The 24065-nt window shown below is 49.2% G+C and overlaps 1 protein-coding gene across 2 annotated transcripts in view; it reads right to left on the bottom strand.

The window, feature by feature from the left end:
* Positions 1-24065, bottom strand: part of REV3L (REV3 like, DNA directed polymerase zeta catalytic subunit) — a 1049196-nt gene that overhangs the window by 648954 nt on the left and 376177 nt on the right. For both annotated transcript variants that reach the window (XM_086927335.1, XM_086927334.1), the window contains exon 6: positions 22159-22253. In XM_086927335.1, coding sequence (XP_086783461.1) covers positions 22159-22253 — 95 coding nt within the window. The remainder of the gene's footprint in view (positions 1-22158; positions 22254-24065) is intronic.

The following is a 24065-nucleotide window of genomic DNA, read 5'->3' as shown; positions in this document are numbered from 1 at the left end:
TTGGCGGGGTATCTGTGAGTTCTAGGCAATAACCATGTTGGATAATTTGTCTCACCCACTTGTCTGACGTGATGTTTTCCCAGACAGGTAGGAACTGTGATAGACGTCCCCCGACCGGTGTTATGTGGTCTGGGGGGAGTTCTATGAAGTCACTGTTTTGGTGTTGAGGCGTTGCGGTTATTATTATTTCCGCGGCCTCTTCCCTTATTGTTGTTACCTCTGTAACTGCCTCTTGAATTACCTCTGGGTGATGTAGGTGTGAAAGATGTGGATTGCTGATTCGTTCCTGTATTCTTTGAGCCCCCTCTATAGGTGGATCTACGAAAGGAACCTCTGTGTGTTGGCTGTTGCAATGCTCCCATTGACTTAGCCGTTTCCGTATCTTTCTTCATTTTCTCTAATGTCTCGTCTGTGCTTGAACCAAACAATGTCTTCTGATCAAATGGTTTGTTCAGTAGGGCTGTTTGTACCTCTTGTTTGAATCCTGAGATTCTAAGCCATGCGTGCCTTCTTAGCATGATACTAGCGTTAATAGACCTTGCTGCAGTGTCTGCTGCGTCTAATGCACACTTAATGGAAGTATTTGTTATTATTTTACCTTCCTGTATTAATTGGTCTGCCTTCTTCTGATGTTCCTTTGGGAGATGTGTAAGAAGTTTTTCTAGCTCATCGTAATGTGCCCTGTCATAACGTGCGAGTAGTGCTTGTGTATTGGCTATACGCCAGCTATTCGCTGCCTGTGATGCTACTCTTTTACCTGATGCATCTATTAACTTTGACTCTTTATCTGGTGGGGGAGCCTCTCCTGTAGATAACGAGTTTGCTCTCTTACGAGCGTTTGAGACCACCAGCGAGTCTAGCGGTACATGCCCTCTAATAAATATTGGGTCCTTTGGAGCCGCTTTGTATTTTTTTATCAATTCTTGGGTTTAACACCCTGGCTCTCACTGGGTTTTCGAATATCTCATCTGTGTGAGTAAGAAGACCCTTCAACATAGGGAGAGTACCTGATGTTCTCTGTGCATTAGGTAGAGTCTCTAACAAGAAATCCTCTATTTGAGGTTCTGTATGTATATCTACTTTATGGTATTTCGCTGCCCTATTAATGAGCTGCACAAAACCTGTGTTATCATCAGGTGGTGAAGGCTTTGAGGGATATAGCTCTGGGTCGTTGTCTTCATCTGACCCTACATCATAATTTTCCCATGGATCCTCCTCATCTTGGATAGTTTCGTCATCCCCTTGAGGTTCTCCCTCCCCCAGATCACTGTCTACATCTGACTGAGGTGTAGCTGGTCTTGGTGTGGAAGGTGTAGGAATATTTGGCCTATTGTGAGGAATAGGAGAAGAGGGTGTTAGTCTAGGACGAGGAGAAGCAGGAGGAGTTATATTCGTCCCCATTGTTCTCTTTTTTGAAGGAAGAGGTTTATCTTCTGACTGTTCACTCTTTCTCTTCTTCGTGACCACTTTCCCAGTTTGTGGATCAATAAACAAGATCTTTTGTTTGGGATCTGTCTGTTGCTCCTGAATCGGTACCGAGGGTCCTGGTTCCGAGAGGTGCTTTTGTTTTCGATCGTCAGATCTTGTTGTTTTCGAAACCGAATGTTTGCTCGATTCCGACTTTCTTGGTATCGAGTGTCTCTTGGGCGATAAGTCATATTTATGTTTCGACATGGAATGTTTCGATCCCGAGCTGTCCTTTGTATGTAGCCTCGGTGCCGAAGTCGATGTCGCCCTTTTCTCGGATCCGACATGGTGGGAGTCCGAGTGTTTCGGTTTCAGTTTCGGTTTCGTTGCCGGGCCCGAAGGCGGGGCGTCGGAAACTTTTTTCAGCGGTTTGACCGGGCCCGAGGGCGGGGTCGTTACCGCACGGGGTCGGTTTTTCGGTAAGGGGACGTCGTCACTCACGGTTTGTAGCTCGATGAGTTCTTCAGCCTCCGACTGGTCCCCTTCCGACCCCGACTGGTCCTCTTCTTCCTCGATTTGTTCGTCTCCGAACAGCTCCGGGATCGCTTCTGCCTGCATTCTGGAAACCTCGTGTCTTCGAGCTCGACGATTTCTAATCGTTAGCTTGGAGGAGAATGCTGCGCAGGCTTCGCAGTCCCTGGATTCGTGTTCAGGCGATAGACAGAGGTTTAACACCTCGTGTAGGTCCTTGTGTGGGAACTTAGCACCACACGTTGGACATTTTTTGAATGGAGTCCTTTCCATGGACTCCGGGCTTGACTGCGTCGAGAAAGGCCTCCTGTTCTTCGACGTAGTTCCAAGTTTTTCTCTTCTATTTTGAATTTGTAACGCGTCGGAATGGAAATGAACGCGTTCGAATAACAATACCGTCGAATTGGAAAGGGAATACGCGCCGAAAATCACTTTCTTGCGAAGTTGATCTGGAGCGTCTCAATCTTCATCCGAACCCGATGGCGGAAAAAAACAATCTAAGGATGGAGCCGATGCCCATGCGCACTACCAACCAAGGGAGGAGTCACCAAGAGACAAAAGACTCTCCAAGAGAAAAACAAAGTGCAATCATCCGACCCCAACACCAGATGGCGATCTATTCATAATGTACCATCTGCAGCCCATATGCCTCGAACGTATAGTTTCCCAGCAGGTTCGTGTTTTAATTAATGTCTCATTTTCATGCACAAAGGTCTGTCCTGGTACGTGCAACGACTGTTTTCTTACCTACTTTTATAATTTTTCATTATATGGTTTTATCATTGCACACTGAATATTTTTAGCTCTTTTTAGAAGTTTGTAAAGGCTTTAATGTACTAAACAATAAAAAATATGACCTCATCAAAATACTGCACCAGTGGCACTTGCCGACAGTCCAGCACTGACTGGGCCTGGATTCGGACTTCATTTCTCTCGGAAGTGGGTAAGATTCACAGGGGCATGATGCACACGCGCCCCACCACCCACAACCTTGAATAGGAATGATACTGCCTAAGCCCTTCAGTATACCCTTCAGAAATATCCTGCGAGTTACAGCAGATGGTTGTTTCTTGTTGTCATGTCGTTGCTTTTGGATGTGCAAACATAAGGATAAATATTTCAAAGATGCATTTTTTTTAACCGTGCCTTTGCTGAGGACCGGACTTTCTGGACTGTTACCACACTGTCGGCAAGAAAAAGAAGACAAGTCAACGGCACTGCAGAGGGCCCTCTCTTTCTTTTTAACCTTCCTTCCCCGAGGCTATCAGCTGGTCTACTGGGGCGTGGAAGCTAGGAAGTGGAGTAGTAGACAAGTAGGGGAGGCCCAACCTCTCTTCCAATCTCGTCAACTTTGAGCAAGCAGCATGCTTTGTTGTCCTTACAGTCTTGAGGGACTTTATGTTCCGCCGATGCCAGGGAGCCAGAATGCATAGCAAGAAAGGGGGGGGATATTTTCAGTGATGGTGGTGGGGTGGGTGACACGGAGACCAGAAAATGAAGATCTGAAGACTCGCCAATAGAAGGCACCTTATGGATCAAGCTGCACAGGTGTGCACAATAGTGAGACATAGCTTCGACAGCTCCATTACGAGCCTCAATCAATGCGGCTGCAAGACTCATAACTGGTTCTAAACGAAGCTCCCACATTTCCCCGGATCTACAATCCCTGAACTGGCTACCCTTGGAAGCCAGAATTCATCTGAAAATAGCATGCATGACGCACAAAGCCATGCATCACAATGCCCCCAGCTACTTTGCACAGAAGCGGACGATCTCGGGTGGGATCAGACCCTCAAGAAATGCTGTAAAACGACTTCTGAAACCACAAAAATTCAATAAGAAAAAAAACATATAACCGATCCTTCTCTGGGATGGCACCCAGAATTTTGAATTTACCCCCAGAAACCAGACTCAACCCTTCCACTTCCTCATTTAAAAAGGAAGCAAAAGCTATCCTCAGGGCCAAATTCACATGAATATGGTAGATAGAAATCCTCAACCTGTACGGGATAAAGACCCTTGTAAGCAATCTTTGCATTATACCGACCCGCGGTCTCACACTACGAGACAGACTGTCTATCGCTTCTTACTTTGTTCGTTTTTCATGTTTTGATATTCTTTCCTTTTTTTTGATGTACAAGTAACATTTATTGATTGTATAGTGCTCTGATAACTGCCAGGATCTTGTTCGCGCTCTATAAAACTTTCTAAATAAATAAAAATAAATAAATGGTTAGGCTCCAACAAGCCAGGAGAGAGAATAATAAAAAGGCGTTGGAAACTAATCAAGCATGGGAGGCGTTGGTGGCGTTGTTAGCACGACCGGAGCCTGATTCAGACACTGATTCATTGGGACTCCTCAGGGGCCGGATGGGCCACATTGTACATAGCCGGGACATGGGGGGCCAGTGAGAATACTGAAGCGAGATTGGGTATGATAGAGATTAAAGTACAGCCTGAATAAGATAGGCTGCGAACGCACCCTAAGTTGTTGAAGTTGATTAGATATCCTGTTCTAGAGTACATAAGAGCACACCGGTATAAGGGGTAAGGTGGAAGGGGGCAGGCGAGACCTGATCCATCGGGGTGTACTGTGTTGGACCTCCATTGTATTAGCAGGCTGTATATGGGGTACGTTAAGTGGCGGTGAGGCAGGAACGATTATTATAATGGTGCCATTGATATGCATGTAAACCTATTTGTGGAGACTGACTATACGAATTGTATTCTACATGGTGCTCTTGATGATGAAGATCTTGTAGGAGGGGGATGATGTTTGAGTTGAAAAACTAATAAAAATACTTACAAAAAAAAATGAAGACTTAAAAAGTTTTTTATCCTTACTACATATGGACATATGGGATAAGCGGGAGAGATGGAAAAGTGTGTGCAAATATCTTTGACCAATTCATCCATAATGCATTGCCTATGGGCTGTGGGTTTGGATATCTGGTGGTGAAGCTTGGGCATTTAGCATTTTCTTTGTTGCAAATAGATCTATTGTTGGTGTGCCCCTGCCCCTGCTTTGAAAGTACATTTGTAAGACTTGCCTGTGGAATTTCCACTTGTGTACCTGCTGATACTTCTTGCTTAACAGGCCCACAAAATCGCTGTCTGCTCCTGCGACATCTTCCACCAGGCGGTATATGTTGTAGCAAATTGCCCAGTGGCAAAGTTTCTGAGCTAGTTTGGGAAGGAGAAAGGAGTGGGAGCTCCCATGTTTTTCAATGCAATACAGTGCAGATATGTCGGTTTTGATTAAGACCGTTTTATTCTTTATTATTGCATACAATTCTTTCAGTGCCAGAAATACGGTCAGGAGCTCCAAACAGTTGATATGTTCGGTCATCTGAGCTGCATCCCATGTTCCTTGTATAGTTCTGTTTCCAAGACGTGCGTAAGAAGGTCTAAAGAAGACCTGCACATTAGCAAGTTGTTGCTGTTCCACCAAAGTATTGTATACTGGCCTTTATAAATAATAGATTGTTGAGAAGACCCTCCATTGGGACCACAGCGTGATAAAGTATCATGCCTGGTGAAGTATCACTCCAAGCAGTCTCATTACAGTCCTTTCTGATATTGAAAGAGTAGCTCAAAAAAGAGGTAGTAGCAGTTGAAATGCCACCACCTTCTGGTTGTTGGGGTATACTGTCCCGGTGACCGTATTTAGTTTTGATCCTAGAAATAGTTAGCTCTGTTGTGGGACGATGTGAATTTTTTTTCACATTGATTGTGAACCCTCTGTAACAGATTTAGAGTCATTTGAGTAAATGCTAGGCATTTTTTGTTCGCTGCTGCTCTTGATCAGCTAGTCATCTAGATATGAGGAAATCTGGATGCAATCTCTCCTCAAGTGAGCTGTATCCACCATCAACCATTTTGTGAAGATCCTTGATTCTGTTGCTACCCCAAAGGGGTAAAACTTTGAGTTGGTAGTGTTGTCCACTTACAACGAATCTTAAAAAGCAATGTGCAAGGTGAAATGGGATATGAAAATATGTGCCTTTGAGGTCTAGCGTCAAAGTCTCCCTTGCGAAGCAGTGGGTTAAAATCTGGTAGTGTAGTTATACGGAAATGCTCTGACACGATGAACTGATTTAATCTTCTGAGATCTAGTAGAGATCGAAGCTTTCCATCCTTTTTTTGGAATGAGGAAGTACATTGAACATAAAACTTGTCCCCTTTTTTTTAGGAAGTACAATTCTATAGCACCTTTTGAAGGAGAGCTCAAACTTCCTCTTGTTGTAGAACGAGATGTTGCTTGCTGTAAAATGTGCATCTTGGAGGTAAACTAGCTAGATTGTTGTGCAATTCGAGACAATATTCTTTTTTGAACTATATGGGTTGATCTGATGAAAATCTTTTATTCTCCCTCCGGCCCTATTGGTGCTATATGCTTGGGGGGGGGGGGGGGCCTGGTGAGTCACGGTTTGGTAGTTGTGCTTCCCTTGGGTGATGCGCCTTTACCCTTAGTATTGTTACCTCTGTTTCTTCTCCTTAAATAGACCCTGATGTTTTGGGGGTCTTGAAAAGGTTGTTGCTGTTATCCTTGAAATGTGTGAGTTTGTGATGCTTGCCCCAACTTAGGGGTACTTCTTAGATAGAGCCTACAAAAAGAATGTCTGTACTGTCACCACTGACTGATATTTTTGTGTCCGGTTTTAATTTTGCTCTACAATTTTATCCACCTGGGGCCCGAAAAGATGTTCCACATCAGCCATAATATTTAGAAGGTGTTGGTGACCCCGGGTTTAAATCCTGATACCCTTAGCCATACAAGTCTGTGAAGTAAAATACTAGTGTTATACCCTCAAAAGCGGTGTCAGCTGCCTCAAGTGTGCCACGAATGGTTGCATTCAAGATTCCCTTTGCAACTAGCTCTTCACCCTTGTTTATTGTGTGTTTCTGGTAAAAGTTGTAAGAGTGATTATCTCTTCCCAGTGGAATTGTCATATCTTGATTATAAGGCAACTGCATTGGTGCTACGCCAATTTGTTGATGCACCTTTTTCCCAGTTGCATCTATGTGCTTGCTTTCTTTTGTGTGTGTGTGTGGGGAAGGGGGGGGGGGGGGGGGGGGGAGGGGGAGGGGGGTAATCCACACTTGTTTGTGAAGACGCTCTCTTCTGGCTAAATAAGCTACCAATGAGCCTGGTGGAACCTGAGACTATGCAAATGGGATCCTTTGGGCAAGCCTTATACGTTTTCCCTATCGACGGAAGCAGGGTTACTGATCTGCTTTGCGAAATCATTTGATTTTCTTATACAGCACATCGTGAGCTCTGGGAGGTGCCTGGCTCCTACAATGTGGGCACCATATTGGAAAGAGTCTCGTTCCAGTATTTTTATTCCTTTTATGTTTTTGTGTTGCACCCTTTCAGTGCGTTTAAATTTACTTCACCAGTACGACTCTGTGAGCTGGAAAGACTTTCCTCAAAGGCTGGGGTTGCTGAACCCTGGATAAAAAGCCCATTGTTTTGCCTAATCTTATTTTGAATTTGCGCTATCAGCGCTTCAGGACACACACAACCGGCCTCGTGTGGGGCAATTATTTAAAGCCAGTTTAACACGTCCGCCTAAAAGGCAAGCCCATCTGCGCCCGCCAGCGCTTGGACTGTGTGTAGCGCCAGCCCCCCCTGCATCTCCAAAGATCGAAGAAAGGCATACTAGAAGTTATACTGGGGCAGAGTTATATGCCTTAATCACCAGAAGTAAGAACCTAGCCTTCTTATGCTTAAACCTTTACATGTCCCTTGAAACAGTCTCAAATAACCTGCTACAAATGTAAGGCCTTGTTAGACGGACCGGGAGGGTCGGCCGAGATTACGGGGAGAGGTCTCCAGGGAGAGCCGTCTCCAACGACTGTACAGATAAGTAACTTCCCCCCCACAGACGGACACCACACAAGATTGAAGGTTAACGAGACTTTATATGCACTTCTTAGGTTACGTTGATATAATACAAGGAGGTCTGGACTCAGGGGTCCCCTCGGTTCTGATCTCTGGTTGAGGAAAAGGGTAGCGGGACAGTCTTAGTTACCAATGAGTTCAATAGCTCTCAATCCTCGAGCTCGGCGTGGTTGCTGATCGGGCCGTGGAGGAGCCAAGCAGGTCCCGAGATGGATGAAGGATGGTCGACGGGCCGTGGAGAAGCCAAGCAGGTCCCGAGATGGATGAAGGATGGTCGACGGGCCGTGGAGAAGCCAAGCAGGTCCCGATGCAGATGACAGTTACAACGGTCCGCGGCCTCGCCAGCAGATCCGGACGACGGTGAAGGATGAAGGTTACGACGGCTGTGGCAGCGCCACCAGGCAGGATGATGGTGCACAGGACAGAGCTACGGCAGCGCCAGTAGTCCGTCCAGGATGAGTTCTTCTTTCGTCTCTCGACTCCAAGATACAACTGCCTTCCTGTTCTGGAGCTGCCCCAGTTATAGGGCTGGCGTGCTTTGATGTCCGGACCCTCGCACTTGGAGGTCGGGAGGTCCGGGATGAGGGAGTCCAGACACCCAGCAGGGGGGTGGAGCCAGCGCCCGGGGAGGCGATGGGCGAGCGGCACTGGCCGGGGGAGAACCATCGACACCTCTTTCTCCCATTGACTGGCCAAGTAGCTCGCTCACCTCCTGGGTGGAGGGTGGTGCCGGAATGTCTGAGGCCGGGCTAGGCCCAGGGTTGAGGTCGATCGGGGGCCAGGCGGCCTCGTGGCGAAGTGTCCAAGATGGCGGCCCGGGCTGGGCGCGTGGGTCGGCCGTGGATCGGACCCACGAGGTTATCATGCTCGGGGGCAGGTGTCCCTGAGGGGACGTAGGACGTGCAATGGTGGGGTGTGGTGCTTGTATGACTGGCTCGGGCTTGGTCGAGCCGGGGGAGAGCGGCCCGTCACGTGGCCTGTCCAACATGCGTCCCCCCCAGCTGAAGGCGGGGAGAGTTACCCATCCTCTTGGGGACTCTCTTCGTCGAGGCGGAAAAACCGGGACAGGCCATCCGCGTTGGCGTGGTCAGACCCAGGCCGGTGTTCAACGGTAAAGTCCATACCTTGCAAGGAGATGGACCAGCGTAGCAGTTTTGGGTTTTCCCCCCGCATATGCATCAACCACTGCAGGGGTCGGTGGTCAGTCTGCACCCGGAAGTGGGTGCCAAAAAGGTAGGGTCGGAGCTTCTTGAGGGCCCATACCACAGCGAAGGCTTCCCTCTCTATGGTGCTCCAGCGTTGCTCCCGTGGTAGGAGTCTCCGGCTGATGAAGGCCACCGGTTGATCAAGGCCTTCGGTGTTCACCTGGGACAGGACCGCCCCAATGCCCTGGTCGGAGGCGTCCGTCTGGACGACGAACTCCCGGCTGTAGTCTGGGGCCTGGAGTACAGGAGCGGAACACATGGCGGCCTTTAGCTGTTCGAAGGCCGCTTGACACTCTGGGGTCCAGTTCACCTTCTTGGGCTGATTTTTCGACGTGAGTTCGGTGAGAGGCCCCACGATGGTACCATAGTCTTTCACGAACCTTCGGTAGTAGCCCGTGAGGCCCAGGAAGGCTCGCACCTCAGTTTGAGTGTTAGGGGGTTGCCAGTTCTGGATGGCGGCAATTTTCAGTTGAAGAGGGGCCACTAGACCGCTTCCCACTTGGTGTCCGAGGTAGGTCACTGACCCTTGTCCAATTTGACATTTGCTGGCCTTGATCGTGAGGCCAGCTCGCTGAAGGGCTTGCAACACTGCCTGGAGGTGGTGGAGGTGCTCGGTCCAGTGGTGGCTGTACACAGCGATGTCGTCCAGGTAGGCGGCGCTGAACTCTTCGAGCCCCGCCAGGACCTGATTGACGAGCCGTTGGAAAGTCGCTGGGGCATTTTTCATGCCGAAGGGCATGACCGTGAAGTGATAGTGGCCATCGGGGGTGGAGAAGGCAGAACGTTCTTGTGCTCGGGGTGTGAGGCCGATCTGCCAATAGCCTGCCGTTAGATCGAAGATGCTGAGGTAACGGGCAGCGCCCATTCGGTCGACCAGTTCATCTGCCCGGGGGATGGGGTGTGCGTCCGTTCTGGTGACTTCATTCAGGCCCCGGTAGTCGACACAGAACCGGAGTTCGGGTGTGGTTCCGGGGGCGGCTGCTTTGGGGACCAGTACGACCGGGCTGGCCCATGGACTGTCGGAGGGCTCGATGACCCCGAGCGTGAGCATCTTAGTTACTTCCGCCTGGATGCAGGCCCGTACCCGATCAGGTACGCGGTAGGCCCGGTGGCGGATAGGAGGGCTGTCTCCGGTGTCCACATCGTGCACACACCAGGAAGTGACACCTGGGGTGAGGGAGAACAGGCTGGCAAATCGTGATAGGAGGGCTTGGCACTCTTGGCGTTGTTCCTGGGTGAGGGTCTCCGAGAGTCGGACCCCATCCACGGAGCCGTCTTGCTCCTGGGTCCGCAAGAGGTCAGGGAGAGGCTCGGAGTCGTCCTCAACCCCGTTGTCTGTGGCCATCAAGAGGCTGAGTTCTGTTCGTGCAAAGTGGGGTTTCAGTCTGTTGGTGTGGAGGACTCGGAGCGGATTCCGGGCGGACTCCATATCGATCAGATAGGTGGCGGGTCCCTTGCGCTCGATTACCTTGAAGGGTCCCGTCCATTTGTCTTGGAGAGCGCACGGTTCTGTGGGGGACATTACCCAGACCTGTTGCCCCGGCTCGAATTCAATAGATGAGGCGTTCTGGTCATACCATCTCTTCATGTCCTCTTGACTGGCCTCTAGGTTGGCTTTCGCTAGGTCTCTGAACCGCTGGGACTGGTTGCGGAGGGTGAGGAGGTACCGGAAGACATCTGGAGGACTCTTGGCCGGAGGCAACTCCCAGCCTTCTTTGATCAGGCTGAGTGGCCCCCGTACTGGGTGCCCATAGAGCAGCTCGAATGGGCTGAAGCCTAGGGACTTCTGTGGGACCTCCCGGTAGGCGAAGAGGAGGCACGGCAGCAGCACGTCCCACTGGCGACGGAGGGGTTCTTCCAATCCCCCGATCATCCCTTTTAGTGTGCGATTGAACCGTTCAACAAGTCCGTTTCCTTGGGGGTGATAGGGGGTCGTGAAGCGGTAGGTGACCCCACACTGTTGCCAGAGGGACTTCATGTATTTGGAAATAAAGTTCGTGCCTCTGTCACTGACGACTTCTCGGGGGAACCCCACACGGGAGAAGATCCCCATCAGGGCCCTGCCGACTACTGGGGCTGTGACGGTCCGGAGAGGAATAGCCTCAGGGTAGCGGGTGGCGTGGTCCACTAGTACTAGGATGAAGCGATGGCCTTGTCTTGTACGTGGGTCTAGGGGTCCCACAATGTCTATTCCGACCCTCTCAAATGGGGTTGTGACTACGGGAAAGGGTTGCAGGGGGGCCTTTAATTTGCGGCCGCTCTTCCCACTGGCTTGGCACGTGGGGCAAGATCGGCAATGCTGGTGCACATCGTTTCTCATTTTTGGCCAGAAGAAGTGGGTCACTAGGCGGCTGTAGGTTTTATCTTGTCCCAGGTGCCCTGCCAGGGGGACATCGTGGGCCAGATTTAGCAGGAAGTCTCTAAAGCGGAGTGGCACCACTAGTACTCGGTTGGCCCCCAGCTCGGCGATTCGTTGCTCGCTGTACAGTAGGTCATTGTCCCAGTAGACCCAATGAGCTCCGGAGGTATCCCCTGCGCTTTGGGCGAGCGCTTGTTGTCGGAGTCCCTCAAGGGAGGGACAGGCCTTCTGCTCCTGACGAAATTGTTCTTGTGTGGGCCCCCCTTCTTGAGCCCACTGGTCGAGATTAGCAAGGTCGGAAGGTTGAGCAGGTTCGAGGGGGATGCACTGGTCGGGGGTCTCGGCGGGGGCGACCGGAGGCGGAGGCGCCGGCCATTCTGGTTCTTCCGGGTGATGGTTGGCACGGGCGGCCATAGACCGGGTGGTGACGCACGCCCAGTCTGGGACGCCCAACATCCCCAAGTGTTCTTTTCGCTCCACGGCTGCCCACGGGGAGCTTTCCAGGTCATTTCCGAGGAGGCAGTCCACGGGGGCGTCGTCTCGGACCGTTACTTTCAACATGCCGGAGACCCCTCCCCATTCAAAGGGGACGCAGGCCATCCGACACAGACTCTCCGAGTTGTCGGCTGATCGTACAGGGCAGAGAATGTTCGGTAGATATTGCTCTGGGGTCACCAGATGACAGCGGACGGCTGTCACACTGGCCCCGGTGTCTCGAAGGGCTTCGGCCCGTTGTCCATTGATGCTCACCCATTGGCCGTACTTCTGGGTGTTAGCGGGTAGGGGGACCCGCGGGACCATGTCTCTTCCCCCTAAGCACGCGAGAGTCATGGCGGCTGGCTCCCACCCTTGATACTCTTGCTCGTCTGTTTCTTGTTCCTCGGAGATCTGTTCTTCCCCTAGTGCCGCGGCGGTCACCTGGCGGGGTCTTGGGCTCTGATACTGCGGGCAGCTTGGGTCATTTGCATAGTGGCCGACTCGTTGGCATCGGTGACATGTAACATTGGCTCTGTATCCCGGTCGCGCCGGGGTGCTGCCCCGGTTGGCCGGGGGGGTGGTGCTGGTAGCGGGGGCGGCCGGAGTATTGTCTCTTCCTCGCCCTTGGCCCCCTCCTCCTCCTCTGGATCGGTGGTGACCATTGTTGTTCCTGTTCTGCTCGTAGGACCCATTCCGGCCCACTCGGGTGATCTCCCACCGGTCAGCTTCGGCTGCGAGCTGCCGGGGATCGGTTAACTTGCTGTCGAGGAGGTGTTGGCGTAGTTCAATGAAGCAGTTGTTGGACAGATGCTCCCATACCATCAGATTGAACAACTGCTCGTAGGTCGTGACGTTGTTCCCTCTGATCCAGCCTTCGAAGGCTCGGCTAAAGTACGTTACATAGTCCACCCAAGTTGTACCTGGAATGCGTGTGCAGTCTCGGAACCTCTGACGGTACATCTCGGGCGTGAGGCCATAGCGAGTGAGGAGGGCCGCTTTCATATGGTCGTAGGAGGTCATCTGGTGGTCTGGGAGCTGTAACAGAGTATCGCGGCCCTCATTGAGGAATTTGCCCCATAGGCCGGCTCCCCAGTCGGCTCTATCGATCCGGTGCGCAGTCATCGCGATTTCATATGCTTTAAACCATTGCTGGATGTCGTCTTCTCGAAAATATTCTCGGACCACATCCTTGGGGATGTGCACTTTTTTGTCCGTGGTCCCGGGGGTGGACGGTCTGTCGGGCACCCCTAATTCTTTATTCTGTTTGCGCAGGTTGATCTCGGCTAGGTTCCGCTCGTGCTCGTACGTTAGTCTTTTTTCCTCGAGCTCCCTTTGCCTCTGTTTCTCCTCTCTTTCTTCTCGGAGGCGAAGGTGCTCTAAGTTTATTTTTTGCTCGGCCAATTTGAGTTCTATGTCCATCTTGAGTCGGGCCATTTCAAGTTCGTGTAGTCGGGCTTTTTCTCTTTCTTGGATCTCGTCTTGCGAGAGACCCGTTCTTTGCTCTTCAGGGGCCGTGTTGGTCTTTTTCGCGGTGCTTTGCTCCGGGGCTTCGACATCCCCGGTCTCTGCCCAAGATTCTAGGGCATGCTTAAAATCGTCCTTGGTACTTAGTCCGGTGGTAGCGATACCTAGTTCGATGCAGAACTGCTTTAGTTCACGATGGCTGTATTCCTCTAGCTTTTCCATTTGGAACTTCTCAGTTGATCCGCTCTCTTTAGTCGACATTGTTGTTCGTTGTGGGGTGAGCTACTCTCTGTACGTTATGCGGTGATTCGGATCGCGCCGCTGGCCACCAATGTTAGACGGACCGGGAGGGTCGGCCGAGATTACGGGGAGAGGTCTCCAGGGAGAGCCGTCTCCAACGACTGTACAGATAAGTAACTTCCCCCCCACAGACGGACACCACACAAGATTGAAGGTTAACGAGACTTTATATGCACTTCTTAGGTTACGTTGATATAATACAAGGAGGTCTGGACTCAGGGGTCCCCTCGGTTCTGATCTCTGGTTGAGGAAAAGGGTAGCGGGACAGTCTTAGTTACCAATGAGTTCAATAGCTCTCAATCCTCGAGCTCGGCGTGGTTGCTGATCGGGCCGTGGAGGAGCCAAGCAGGTCCCGAGATGGATGAAGGATGGTCGACGGGCCGTGGAGAAGCCAAGCAGGTCCCGAGATGGATGAAGGATGGTCGACGGGCCGTGGAGAAGCCAAGCAGGTCCCGATGCAGATGACAGTTACAACGGTCCGCGGCCTCGCCAGCAGATCCGGACGACGGTGAAGGATGAAGGTTACGACGGCTGTGGCAGCGCCACCAGGCAGGATGATGGTGCACAGGACAGAGCTACGGCAGCGCCAGTAGTCCGTCCAGGATGAGTTCTTCTTTCGTCTCTCGACTCCAAGATACAACTGCCTTCCTGTTCTGGAGCTGCCCCAGTTATAGGGCTGGCGTGCTTTGATGTCCGGACCCTCGCACTTGGAGGTCGGGAGGTCCGGGATGAGGGAGTCCAGACACCCAGCAGGGGGGTGGAGCCAGCGCCCGGGGAGGCGATGGGCGAGCGGCACTGGCCGGGGGAGAACCATCGACACCTCTTTCTCCCATTGACTGGCCAAGTAGCTCGCTCACCTCCTGGGTGGAGGGTGGTGCCGGAATGTCTGAGGCCGGGCTAGGCCCAGGGTTGAGGTCGATCGGGGGCCAGGCGGCCTCGTGGCGAAGTGTCCAAGATGGCGGCCCGGGCTGGGCGCGTGGGTCGGCCGTGGATCGGACCCACGAGGTTATCATGCTCGGGGGCAGGTGTCCCTGAGGGGACGTAGGACGTGCAATGGTGGGGTGTGGTGCTTGTATGACTGGCTCGGGCTTGGTCGAGCCGGGGGAGAGCGGCCCGTCACGTGGCCTGTCCAACAGGCCTGCTTACCCAAGATTGCGTATACAGGAATCAACCTTTATACACCCACCACATCTGATAACCGCTTCAAGCTATGCAACAAATCATTGCGCTGCACCCTGTTAAACGCCAGATCTCTAGTGAAGCATTGTTTAAAGTGTGCTAAACTAATATAATGCAATAAAATAAAAATTACATTTGTTTCAGATTTTTGGACAGATGAGTCAGCTGGACCGGATTTGGTCAAAGCTACACCTACTGGGTTCATTTTTCATACCCTGAATAGTTTTATCAGGAGGGGTGGGGGAGTCACGGTTATTTATGTAATGTAATGTAATGTAATGTAATGGACATTTCTACCGCGCTACTTCCACTCCAAGGAGTATCTTGGCGCTTACACAACTCAGATGGAGAGTTGGAAAGGAAAAAGATGTCCTAATCTCTTCACACACATTACACCAGGGTCCGGCACACGGCATCAGGCAGAGAGAAGATCCAGGTTTTCAATGCCTTCCTGAAGGGGGCTTCTTGAGAGAAAGACCGCAGGGAAAGGGGGAGTTTATTCCAGGCCTTAGTTCCCAGAACGAAGATGGATTTGCCACCTTTAGTGGTCAGTTTGAAATGGGGTGTAGAGAGTAGGTTCTGGTTTGTGGATCTCAAGCAACGCGCTGGGTGGGTATTTATCATAACTCGCTGTCGGCTGCTTTTGAAACAGTCTCTGCCACTACCTGCAAAGCCCTGTCCTTTTGTTTCCAACACTCTAACCCTCATTCCTTCAAGGGAACATTACTCTATAAACCTCCAGGCCCTAAAAATGCTTTTGTGGCAAACCTAGGCTCTCTACTAGTGGATGGTCTCTGTACAAAACTTCACCATGCTTGGTAATTTTAACTTTTATCTAGAATCCACTAGAGATTTAGATACAGCTGGTCTTTTGGATATTATGAGTAGCACAGGGCTAGTACAACTAGTGCAAGTTCCTACCCACGATGTGGAACTCGGAGGAACTTCAGGAGAACAAACTCATCTGCAAGAACCAAAGAACGCACTTGGAGACAGAGCTAGATTAGCCCAGAAAAAGAGGAATATAAACAAAGTCTAACTTTATATAAGGCTCTGTTAATTAAAACGTAAAGACAGTTTTTTGCCAAGCGGATAACTGCGGCTAAATACTACACAAAAGAACTTTTTAGAATGGTATCTTACGCAACCTTAGACCCATCCTTAAGTTCTTTGACCACCAAACCCGCCAAATTGTAGTGCAGTCAGCAATCCTGTCAAGACTAGACTACGCCAGCTCTCTCTTGTTAGGGGCAAACGTACCAGAGAAAGCGAGGCTCCAGCGAGTCCAGAACGCTGCAGCGAGAGCGCTAACCGGTCTCCAACGCTGTAAGTCAGTGTCTACTGTCTTTTTGAAACTTCATTGGCTTCCTGTTGAAAAAAGGATTCATTACAAAGCCTTTGTTTGGCGTTCAAAATCCTTAAAACTGCCTCTCCCTCCATGCCAAGTTCCCTCCTCACATCGTACGTTCCCCGACGTACGCTGCGTTCAGAAGGACAGAACCTGGCAGTAGTACCCCCCTTCAAACTGGCAAGAATGGGCGGTAGGTCATTTAGACACCTCGCCGCAAGACTTTGGAATGGACTCCCTATCCATATTCGAAAAATTGAAGCACTTCTACCTTTCAGGAAAGCTATAAAAACCCACCTTTTTTGCTAATGTACAACCACCTCACTGTGACAGAACTAACACTCTTTACTGACACACTTCTTACAGCAAGCGCCGGGACGCCCCTTGGCTGGGGCAGCTGTGCGCGGTACAAGTTAATTTAACATTAACATTAACATATCAGGGTGAATAAAAAGATGTTTTTGACAAGTGTATAGCTCTTCAGCTAGTATTTCTAAAACTGGTGACTCTAAAGGCTCCTAAACTGTAATCAAAATCTCCTCATTTCAGTTTCAACTCCAAACGGGGTTGTTTCACCTTCGCAGCATTTAAGGTTGAAGACTTATCTCCTAATGCCGTTTTCAGCACCAAAGGCCTTTTAATCTGCCCTCTCTAGTTCGAGGTTATATTTTGGCTCAGATCGGGGTCCGAAGGGCAACAGTGGGCCAACAAACTTTCTGTGGGCTTTACCCAAGCTAGAACACTGATCTGCAAATGCAAGAATTACATTGTTCAGAACAAAAAGCTCGAAGATTTATGGAAAAAATTAATTTTTTGCAATCAAACACAGGGTTTTCATTTTGGGTAACGAGCAATAAACCCAAAACGAACACTAACAACATCTTTACTATCTGGTTTCAGTATCCAGGTGTGTCAAGTGCTCTAGTACTACCAAACACAACTATAATTGCTATTGCATTGCTCTTCACATCAAAGAGAAGGAGGAAGAAAAGGTTTCCTTATGGGCAGGAGAAAGGACTGGTGATAAGCTGTTTTATTCTAAATGGCCATTTGTACTGTGCAACGGTCACCCTAAAAGCGGGTCTATTAGCACTGTAGATCATATAGCCACAAGGAAATTCCTGTAAAAGAAGAGTTTTGTAAATGTGAATGTAAATGCCAGCATTTGTAAAGCACACAACTACCTCCGACTGAGGTGTCCTTGCGCTGGGGGCCGTCGGGAAAATTAAGCAAGCTATTGCCCAGAGTCACATGGTGCTGGGCTAACCTGCCGCCGAGGATCGAACCGTGAACCCTGTGGTCCGGAGTCAGGCACCCTGGCCGCTGCGCCACATCTCTTCCACAACACTTACGAAAACTGATAAAGCTGCCCTTTCTCAGTTCCTTCAAAAAAATCTAGAGAAAATTACAGTGGTAATAAATCTCAATCAAAACACATTCGGGACTCCAGACATCTAAACGTCCAAAACAGAGGCCAGGCATTCTCAATGCATTCACTGCAGGCTCTAGACATAAGTGAGATGATCCCATTAAAATATTGGCAAAATCGTAGGGGGGGTGGAAGAGGTAACCCACAGCAGAGTAGGAGTGTTGGGAAGCAGGAGGTGTGAGGCTGCTCGCTTAGTATCTGATGAGGCCAATAATTTGTGAACTGCTTGACCACGAACAATTAACTTAAAAGACAAAAACACGCAGTGGTGTGACACTGCCGCGTTGAATAAAGCCGCCTGGATGCTCAGGATAGTGTCAAGCAGGAGGCTAGGTCAATGGTTCTCTTGTTGCTACTGGCTGAATGGTTTGATCACTTCAATGTGAGTTGCTGGCACAGTGTGTACTTAAATTGTATTTCACCTGAATTAATTTCCTAGTGATTCATGCAATTATTTTCTTTAGTGACCTGGACAGAATTCATTTTGTACATTCCTGAAAACACAATTAATATTGCAAATGAACATGTGGCCTGTTGATAAAAACACTTAAAAAGAAACAATAACCCATAGGTGCAATTACACTACAAAGCAGTCTCCACTTTTCAAGGAATTACTCAATTTTTTAATTTTTTTATTTATTTATTTTAAGGTTTTTGTAGAGCGAGTAGTAACCCGTGAGCATCCCAGCGCTAGAACCTGGAGTCAGGAGGGAGCAGCAGCTGAAGGGACGGAAAGATCAGGGGTACTGTCCTCGGGGGAAGAGGAGAGTTTTCAGTGCTTTCCTAAAATGGAGGATGTTTGGTTCAGTTCTCAGTTTCCGGGGGAGACTATTCCAGTGCTTTGCTGTGTTTACTGAAGAGCGGCGGCCTCCGGACCGGGCTTTTTTCACTCTATGAACGGTGATGAAGTTCTCGTGGTTTGACCGGAGTGACCTGGTAGCTTTGTAAGGAATGATGAAGTTTTTGAGAATGGGTGGACCTTTGTTGTGAAGGAGTTTATGTGCCAGGCAGAGGGCCTTGAAGACAACCCTCTCTCTGACTGGGAGCCAGTGAAGATGCTTCAATGCTGGCTTAGCTGATGATCTGGCCGGGGTGTTAGTAAGAAGTCTGGCAGCAACGTTCTGAATTCTCTGTAAGGTGTTGAATGTGGCTTCCGGGGCTCCCAAGTAGATTGCATTGCTGTAATCCAGCCTAGACAAAATAAGGCCCTGGATCAGCATTTTCCTGGAAGTGGAGGGGAGGACCTTCCTGCATGCCCTGAGAAGTCCAAACCATATTCCCGCCGTTTTTTTTGCCTGGGTTCTGAAGGTCAGATCTTTCTCAAGCCATACAGCTAGGCTCTTAACCTCGTCTTTGGGAGCAGGGGGATCACCTAAGCAGGCGGGCCAGATGTTGGGCGGCAAGGAGGGCCCTTTTTTTCCAAGCAGCAAGATTTCGGTCTTAGACCCGTTAAATTTCAGTGCTGAGGTGTTCATCCAACCATGGATTTCAGTAAGACAGCTGTGGAGATCGGAGGGATCTTGATGAGGGTGTGAGAGGGTCACCACCAGCTGGGTGTCGTCAGCGTAATTGATAATCGTCACTCCAAACGGGGTGACCAACTCCTCCAGCGGGGACATGTAAACGTTGAATAACATCAGGCTTAGTGATGAACCCTGCGGTACTCCACAGCGGTGGGGGACCGCAGGGGAGTGGCTGTCATTCTCCCAAACTTGGAAGGAGCGGCCGTTGAGGAATGACGTGAGCCACTTCAGGGCCGTGCCCTTCACTCCCATGTCTCTCAGACGCTGGATTAAAACCTGGTGATTGACAGTGTCGAAGGCCGCACTGAGGTCCAGGAGGATCACTGCCACTGATCCTCCTGTATCTAAAATGCTTCTGGCCTTCTCCACTGCCGCCAGGAGGGCGGTGTCAGTGCCCTGGCCTGGACGGAAGCCTGTCTGAGAGTTCCTAAGCAGGTTGTTAGTTTCTAGGATAGTGATAGCTTTTTGTTCACTAGTTTCTCTGTGATTTTGCTATTTCCTGGGAGGAGGGAGATTGGCCTATAGTTGGCTAAGTCCTGAGGGTCCAATGAAGGTTTTTTCAGAAGACCTTTGACAACTGCTGCTTTCCAGCTAGGAGGGACTTCTCCCTGCAGTAGAGAGGCATTGATGAGGGCCGTGAGTGGAGGGATAACAGTGGGGGCCACTTTTTTGAGGAAGCGCAATGGAACCGGGTCGCTGGGAGAGCCACTTTTGATAGTGGCAAGCGTCGCGGCTACCTCTTCCGCGGTTACTAGACCGAAGGTATCAAGATGGGGTGCAGGGGTGTCAGGGGGTAGACTGTGACAAGGGAGAGGGCTAAGGCTGTCACCACCTGTGCAACCGATGTCGATGGATGGTAGTGAAGCGAGAATTTTTGGGATTTTATCATCGAAGAATGTTGCCAGTTTGATACATTTGATATCCGCGGCTTTAGGGTCCAGGGGTTTCGCAGGGGGATCTGGGACATGGAGAAGTTCTTTTAGAATGGTAAAAGTTTCCTGAGCGGAGCAGGATGAGTTTTTAATTCTTTCCTCGTAAAATGAGCTCTTAGTTTTATGGAGCGCGATCTTGTAGGTTTTTAACGAGGACCGGAACGTGTATTTCTTATCTGCTGACTTATCTTTCCTCCATGCGCGTTCAGTCCTCTTGCATTCCTTCCGTAAAACATTCAGTTCAGGGGTGTACCAGGGGGAGGGGTTGACTCTCTTGGCTCGTTTAAGGGTGCTAGATCGAGGTAGGAGGCAGTCCAGTGATTGGGTGAGCCAGGTATTAAATTCAATATCGGCAGTTATGGGGTTATGAGTGGGAGAAGGGGTAGATTCCCTAAGTTTGGCTGCCCATTCTTCTGGAACAAGTTTGTGCCAACGCCTGATGAGGGTTCTAATTTTGGGCAGTTGGGGTGGGGAAGTATCGAGGTGCGATTCAATGGGGATCAGGAAGTGGTCTGTCCAAGGAAGAGGGAGGGGCATGCGGGTTTTAAGGTCATGAATGTTTGTGAAGATCGGATGTAGTAACTGGCCTTTGTCGTGGGTGGCTTGTGAATTCATTAAGCAGAGACCAATGGAAGAGAGGTCCAGCCGCAGTTCGGCTGCGGGGGTGTCGATTGGATCCAAAAAGTGGAGATTGAAGTCTCCTAATAAAAGGAAGTTAGAAGAAGTCGTGGCCTCAAGGGTGACATGATCAATGAGCCTGCTGGGGAACTCAGCAAGTGGGCCTGGGGGGCGGTATACAAGCAGACCAGACAGACGTTTCTGGCGAGATTTGTACGGTGAAATGGCAGCTTTCGCAGTCTTTAATGTTACCATCAACAATTCTGCAGATAAGGTGATCTTTGTATATTATAGCTAAACCTCCTCCTCTGCCACACGGTCTGTTCAATGAGCAGATTTGGTAGCCGGGAGGGAGGGCATTGACAATATCAGAGCCGTTGTTAGAAGTAAGCCATGTTTCTGTAAGAAACAGAATGTCAATGGCGTGATCTAAAATAAGGAGGTTTAACTCGTGGGCGTGTTTGACAAGCGACCTGCAGTTGAGGAGGCCTAGTTGTAGGCCACGGCGTTCTGTTTCCGCGCAAGGCGGGTTGCAGCGACTGCAGCAGGTGAAGGAGTTATCTCCAGTATAGATGTAATTACAGGTAGGGTGTTTATGCGGATTCAAAGCCAGAAGTATGTCTCGAGTATAGGTAAGGTAGCGCCTCGGAGAAATGGGCATGGTGACTGGGCCTGGGGCCGTCCGGACCCGGACGGGCCCGGACGGGCCCAGACGGGCCCAGACGGGCCCAGACGGGCCCAGACGGGCCCAGACAGGCTTGCCTTAGGCGCGCCCGCTGCGCCCGTCCGCTGCGCGTACGAGAAATGCACATGTTCTTATACAGGGATTAGGGCGTGGCCTTGTAAAGTGGGCGTGGCCTGAGAACAGGCTCGCTCGCTGATGGCGGCAATGGAGAATTCCTATCCCGTGGCAGCGTTCAATTCGGCTGCACGGGTGTCACGAAGTGAGGATAAGTGCCCCAACAGAACTAACAGGTGAGGAATTAGTGCGTAATTATTAAAATCAATTCACTGCACAATTTTTAAAAAAAACAGATTTCACGAACAAAGCTCCCGGCTGTGCCTCAGGAGTACAGGATCTGAAGTGGGCTGGTAGTCAGCTCTTTAAGTAGGCGGGGGGGGTGGCCTTGTAAAGTAGGCGTGGCCTGAGAACAGGCTCGCTCGCTGATGGCGGCAATGGAGAATTCCTATCCCGTGGCAGCGTTCAATTCGGCTGCACGGGTGTCACGAAGTGAGGATAAGTGCCCCAACAGAACTAACAGGTGAGGGATTAGTGCGTAATTATTAAAATCAATTCACTGCACAATTTTTAAAAAACAAATTTCACGAACAAAGCTCCCGGCTGTGCCTCAGGAGTACAGGATCAATGCTTAACGAAAATATCCACGCTTCGCTGCATAGTCTAACTGAGCTTCAAAGTTATCCTAAAACATAGAATGTTTTCACAGTGGTCGAAGTATCAAAAAATCTACAATTACCTTCCATTTCCTGCCGATTTAAAATATCAGCTGCTACTCCATCAACCTCCAATTCACAAGTGCTCTGAGGCTCAACACCGTCTAGGATAAGAGAACTGTGACAAGACAAAACATAGCATACACCATTAGATTCATCATAGAGATCCGTCAGTTAATTGCACACATTCAAATTTGCATGGTGTCTTCTGTACGGCTACTCAATCACTCACTGCTATCTGCAACGAACAGCGGTACGCTGTACTCATGAACTATATAAGAAACAATCTCATTTGTGCCTACAGAGACCTATAGCTTTGAAAACACTCAATTTACTAACATAGGGAGTTTCATGTTGAGATCATAAAAGCGATAGGGTAGCACAACGTTACCTTCTATCAAATCCAAGGTGTGATGGGTACACCGAAATACCAGGGATTTGCCTTTTGAAAGAGGTTTGTTGACCTTAAAATAATATTCACATTTTGACTCACAGGTTAAATTACATAAGTAACAATTTCATCCAGTTGCCTGAGGGGTGACTTCAATGTGACCACATGTTCAATTTGGATCAAACATAAAAGCTACCTATCAGATTAGCGTTTCGGAAATGTGTTGCGTACCGCCACTGAATTTGGTGGAAACCTCAGACATTTCGTTTTCAAAAGCCAAACCGATTCACCGATCACAAAAGTATCAAACACCTGGACATGAAAACATACATGCTATTTCGACAAATATTCACAGCGTACTAAAACTCTGGAATGCTTTCTGCTGTGCCTAGCAACACAAAACTGACACAAAATAGGAGAGTCAATACTCAAGTATGAAGTTTGTGAAATTACATAGTTGCCCTGATGTTATAACAATACTATGTTTAACGTAAGTATACTTAGCACTGATGAGGGGATAAGTGGTATACAGTTCCTACGAATCTAGTAGAACTGTGTATATAGAACAACAAAACTGCATAATACAGAGACTGAGCCTGTTATATAATCAGTAAATATTGATCTGTTTGGCTAGCTCATAGTACTACATCTATTGTTGTTAGGAATAGTTTAATAGTTGATATAAACCATAAACATTACTCAACATACATGTGACATTCCTTCATGTATTATTAAAAAATGGGGAAATATAAAAAGTATAAACATCACATTGAAAAAACATCCAGTAAGCATGAAACCTGGGGAGCATAGTGTGCTACAAGTTTACCCCAGCATAACTTATATTGCTACCAGTCTCTTGGTGTCAGTCTCATTAGCCCCAACCAGAGGGTAAAATACATGTTGTTAAAACGCTCAGTCTTGTTGGCCTCAGGGCACCAGCTGGAGGAAGATACACAATGTGGCAAAGTGCATAGTGAAAACCTGCATGTGTGCAGGTCCCCTAGGATTGTTTGCCAAACCACTGCTTGCATAAACATGTTTATATTGCTCTTTTGTCCGGTGAAACTTCGAGAAACTCAAAAGGCTGATATTGGCGCTGTTTTTTTTCTACTGAAGGACCAATTAAAAGAATTGGACCATAAATGTGTGAGGACTACCCACAGGAGGGCTCAGACGTGTCCCCGTTGCATATAGTTAAAAGCAGCACAAGGAATACTAGCTCTGGGTAAATAGTGATGTGTCTAATGATGCTAACAAAACATTTCACCATCATTTGCAGAATTCATATCCAGATCCTCATTCTCAAATACAGTGTACGATTCTAATTCAGATCACATATTGGAAACAGTCATAACATCTCATTCAGCTGAAATGGAAACTGGAGAGAGAAATGTATCCATATCAACTTTAACAAGCATTTGCAATGCAATAGGTCTCGCATTAACGAGAGTTTGAGCTATTGGCATTGTAAATAACAATGCCTTTTGTTTGTGTGTTTTTTAAACAGATAAATAAAAGGTGTGGTCATTTCACAATGCC

This window comes from Lissotriton vulgaris, chromosome 6 (genome assembly GCF_964263255.1).
Source record: "Lissotriton vulgaris chromosome 6, aLisVul1.2, whole genome shotgun sequence".
In the NCBI taxonomy this organism is placed as follows: domain Eukaryota; kingdom Metazoa; phylum Chordata; class Amphibia; order Caudata; family Salamandridae; genus Lissotriton; species Lissotriton vulgaris.
Note: the sequence above shows the minus strand (reverse complement) of the source record. Positions and strands in the feature narration are given on the sequence as shown.